Genomic DNA, 1,682 nt, shown 5'->3' with positions numbered 1-1,682 from the left:
GCGAGGGAGAAGCAGAAAGAGAAAGAGAGAGAGTTGGAGAGAAAAGGGGAAAAAAGAAGCAGCACTCGGCTTTGCCAGCGGTCGTATGCGCTCGTCCAACATTGATTCGGCTCTCTCTTTTTTTTTCCCTATTCTGTGCTCTGCTCTCCCTGGCCCCCCATCTGTGTGTGTGTGTGAGGGTGTGTGTGTGTGTATGTGAGTCTTGCGCCGGGCCCAGGGATCAGAACAGACACCACTACTAGTTACACTTTGCCAAGGATTTTTTTTTTTTTTTTGGAAGGTTCATTTTTTTATGTTTTGGAAAGCACAGAGGACAGTTTATTTTAAGTGCATCTGTCCCCGTTGTTGAACTTCTTCTTTTTTTTTTTTTAACAGCGTAATACTGTTAACGTTTCTTTTTTTACCTGTATCATTTTTTGCTTTATCTTTTTAGTCTTTTTTTTTTGGCTTTTGTCTAAGAAACTGCTGGCGTTGGTCCTACTGCTTCCTAAAATACTGGGGGTTTTGGTTTTGTTTTAAACTTTGGCCCACTGTTTTTAGTGAGCTGCATATTCTGCTAATTATTGGTGCAGGAGATTTTTTTTTTTCACTTTAAACGCTGTGCCAAATTTATGATGAGAGTGCAAAATGGTAACTACCAGGCCGTCTGTCTTCCTCTAGCAGTGTGGTTTTCTGTGGTGATTTCTGTCTGCTTTCAGTTTGTTGTGGAAATGTGAGTCTGGTTGGAGCTCCCTTGCATGGTAGCAGAGATAGGAAATGGTATGGCTGATCTTTTAGCAGCACATTTCAACAGTGGTCTTGTGGCAGCAAAGCTTGGCGGTGGTGAGCGACCGATGTGTGGCAACCCTGGCACAGGAATGCTATGGCGAGATCTGGGCTTTGTTGCCCAGAGATATGTAGTGAAGGTATTATGGTACAGCAGAATAACTTCTCTTTCCAGCAGGAAACTGGGAGCGCAACTTGACTCAGTTTTTCAATTGCTTTTGGATTTAAATTGATGTTTTTAGTATCTTTTGTCTTGTGCATTTATTGGTTTAAAAGGTGCATGTTGCAGTCAAGATTAATTTTCCTGTATATTGCTGCATGCTTATTTTAATATGAATGTAATAATTATGAAATATTTTAATAATCTGGATTAAATATTTTAGCAAACAATTCAATTATATTTTAAAATAACATGTTATAATTGTGATCACACTGACAATTACAGTGTAATCGCTCTATTATCATACTTTTTATTACACTTTCACTATTGCCCTGTTTCATAGAAAATTGTATAATTGTTTTAAGATTTACTTGCTCTCTTTCACACCGTCTAACACCACATCTCTCTCTGATCAGGATGAATTTCATCCCTTCATCGAGGCCCTCCTCCCCCATGTCCGTGCCTTCTCCTACACCTGGTTCAACCTGCAGGCCCGTAAGCGCAAGTACTTCAAGAAGCATGAAAAGAGGATGACCAAGGATGAGGAACGCGCAGTGAAGGATGAACTGCTGGGGGAGAAGCCAGAGATCAAGCAGAAGTGGGCCTCGCGCCTGCTGGCCAAGCTCCGCAAGGACATCCGGCCCGAGTTCCGCGAGGACTTTGTGCTCACCATCACAGGGAAGAAGCCCCCCTGCTGCGTGCTGTCCAACCCTGACCAGAAGGGCAAGATCCGCCGCATCGACTGCCTACCCTAGGC

General features: G+C 42.9%; 1 protein-coding gene across 1 annotated transcript in view; it reads left to right on the top strand.

Moving 5' to 3' along the window:
* Positions 1 to 1,682, top strand: part of nfixb (nuclear factor I/Xb) — a 122,375-nt gene that overhangs the window by 24,238 nt on the left and 96,455 nt on the right. The window contains 2 exon segments of the mRNA XM_020613208.1: positions 1,342 to 1,672; positions 1,675 to 1,682. The exon segment at positions 1,675 to 1,682 is cut by the window's right edge and continues 178 nt beyond it. Coding sequence (XP_020468864.1) covers positions 1,342 to 1,672; positions 1,675 to 1,682 — 339 coding nt within the window.

This window comes from Monopterus albus, unplaced genomic scaffold, assembly GCF_001952655.1.
Source record: "Monopterus albus unplaced genomic scaffold, M_albus_1.0 scaffold131.1, whole genome shotgun sequence".
Taxonomy (NCBI): domain Eukaryota; kingdom Metazoa; phylum Chordata; class Actinopteri; order Synbranchiformes; family Synbranchidae; genus Monopterus; species Monopterus albus.
This window is presented reverse-complemented; position numbering and strand designations above follow the sequence as displayed.